Below are 2620 nucleotides of genomic sequence, written 5' to 3'. Positions count from 1 at the left end.
GTTATATTAAATTCAATTACACATATAAGATATATATTAGTTAATTATATTATTTTCTATGTATTTTAAAATTATTCCAGTCGCTTGTGTAAATTAAGAAGTAAACAATATCTTGTTTTGGAACAATTATTCAATTAATACTCTCAACAGAATATTTCCCAAGTGTTTTAACATAATAATAATAATAATAATAATAATAATAATAATAATATTTTATTGTATCTTCATCATTAGGTCATTGTTATATAGTGTGAAACCAACGATAACAATCACATCATTGGTCAAATTAATAAATTACACACAGAAAAAGAAAAAAACCAGCACAAACATAAAAGCACGGATATTCAAAAAATCCCAACAGGTTGTATTGATTGGTATTGTTACAACTGGAAATAAAAAAAATACAAAAAAAAAAAGAAATGAAAAAAAAGGATAGACGGAGAGTTATGAAAATTAATACTAAGTTAAGTGAGCGTTGAGTGACGTGAAACCCTTCATTAAATCTTCTCATCTGCCACCTTCATTGCCCCGGTCCCGTTTGCCTTTAAATCCCCACCATCCCCCTCTTTTTCCCTCAAATCTCTTCTTCTCTTTCGCAACAGATTTTCTCTCTTGCACGCAATTCAGTTTCACGAACGAAATAAAATCAAGAGCCCAAAAAAAAAAAAAAAAAATGCCTCAAATCTTGCCTGATTTCTCCAACTCGGTGAAGCTCAAGTATGTTAAACTGGGCTACCAATATCTGGTCAATCACATTCTTTATCTCTTGCTCGTACCTATTATGGTTGCAATTCTCATCGAGGTCCTCCGCTTGGGCCCCTATGAAATTCTCAACCTTTGGAAATCTCTTCACTTCGATCTTGTCCAAATCCTATGCTCATCCTTCCTCATCATATTCATAGCCACCGTTTACTTCATGTCCAAGCCAAGGCACGTCTACCTCGTCGACTATGCCTGCTACAAGCCCCCCGTCACGTGCCGCGTCCCCTTCGCCACATTCATGGAGCACTCGAGGCTGATCTTAAAAAACAACCCTAAAAGCGTTGAGTTTCAAATGAGGATACTCGAAAGATCCGGACTCGGTGAAGAGACCTGCTTGCCTCCGGCCATTCATTACATTCCTCCGACTCCAACAATGGAAGCCGCCAGAGGCGAGGCCGAGCTCGTAATCTTCTCCGCCATGGATTCTCTGTTACAAAAGACAGGACTTAAACCTAAAGACATCGATATTCTTATCGTGAATTGCAGCTTGTTCTCGCCGACGCCGTCGCTATCGGCCATGTTGATTAACCAGTACAAGCTGAGGAGTAACATCAAGAGCTTCAATCTTTCGGGTATGGGCTGCAGTGCCGGGCTTATATCCATCGACTTAGCTCGGGATCTTCTACAAGTGCATCCGAATTCAAACGCTGTCGTTGTGAGCACGGAGATCATTACACCGAACTACTACCAAGGGAATGAACGAGCCATGCTCCTTCCGAATTGCCTCTTCCGCATGGGTGGAGCCGCGATCTTGTTATCGAACCGGAGGCGCAACCGTTCCCGAGCCAAGTACCGGCTGGTTCACGTGGTTCGAACCCACAAAGGAGCTGACGACAAGGCTTATCGCTGCGTGTTTGAAGAGGAAGACAAAGAGGGCAAAGTAGGGATTTCGCTGTCTAAAGACCTCATGGCAATAGCTGGGGAAGCTCTCAAATCGAACATCACCACGATTGGTCCCCTGGTCCTTCCTGCTTCGGAGCAGTTGCTGTTTCTCATGACACTCATCGGTCGCAAAATCTTTAACCCGAAGTGGAAACCATACATTCCGGATTTCAAGCAGGCGTTTGAGCACTTCTGTATACATGCGGGTGGAAGAGCGGTGATTGATGAGTTGCAGAAGAACTTGCAGCTGTCAGCAGAGCACGTGGAGGCCTCGAGGATGACACTGCATCGTTTTGGCAATACGTCGTCGTCGTCGCTTTGGTACGAGATGAGCTATATCGAAGAAAAGGGGAGGATGAAGAAGGGAGACAGAGTTTGGCAGATTGCGTTTGGCAGTGGGTTCAAGTGTAACAGTGCGGTCTGGAAGTGTAACAAGACGATTAAAACGACGACGGATAACCCTTGGTCCGATTGCATTGATCGTTACCCAGTTCATATTCCCGAAATTGTCAAGCTCTAGAAAGCCCTTAATTAGCCTCCTCGGTTTCATTTGCTATGGGTTGCTACAGTTATTAGGAATAATCTCTTGCCTCATAATATTTGATCTGGGATTTGCATTTGCTGCTGCTGCTGCTGCTGCTGTGTTGTGAACTTAGGCTCTATTTGTTACTTTGCACATTTTTAATTTTTCTTTGTCAAAATATATGCATCTGCCATATATAGTCCCGTATGCACATTACATGTGTTCAAGTATGTACCATGTAAGGAAAAACAAAAACACATCAAATTGGTGTTTGGAAAAAAAAAAACGTTTAAACAAGCGTTGAAATAAACCTAGACATGGGGGTGATTAACTATTTTATCCCCACGGATTAAATATATGTAATCTGGCTCGAATGTGTTACCATGTATTGGCTGTACAAAGGGGGAAATATTATGATATGATATCATGTGTACGTGATATATCGATTTTTAA

The 2620-nt window shown here is 41.5% G+C and overlaps 1 protein-coding gene across 1 annotated transcript; it reads left to right on the top strand.

The window, feature by feature from the left end:
• The first annotated feature begins 458 nt into the window (after positions 1-458).
• On the top strand, positions 459-2620 carry LOC102613293 (3-ketoacyl-CoA synthase 6). Its single transcript, XM_052440124.1, has one exon. The coding sequence runs from the start codon at positions 674-676 to the stop codon at positions 2162-2164; it is 1491 nt and encodes a 496-aa protein (XP_052296084.1). The 5' UTR covers positions 459-673; the 3' UTR covers positions 2165-2620.

The sequence above is a fragment of the Citrus sinensis genome, chromosome 4, assembly GCF_022201045.2.
Source record: "Citrus sinensis cultivar Valencia sweet orange chromosome 4, DVS_A1.0, whole genome shotgun sequence".
NCBI lineage: Eukaryota > Viridiplantae > Streptophyta > Magnoliopsida > Sapindales > Rutaceae > Citrus > Citrus sinensis.
Note: the sequence above shows the minus strand (reverse complement) of the source record. Positions and strands in the feature narration are given on the sequence as shown.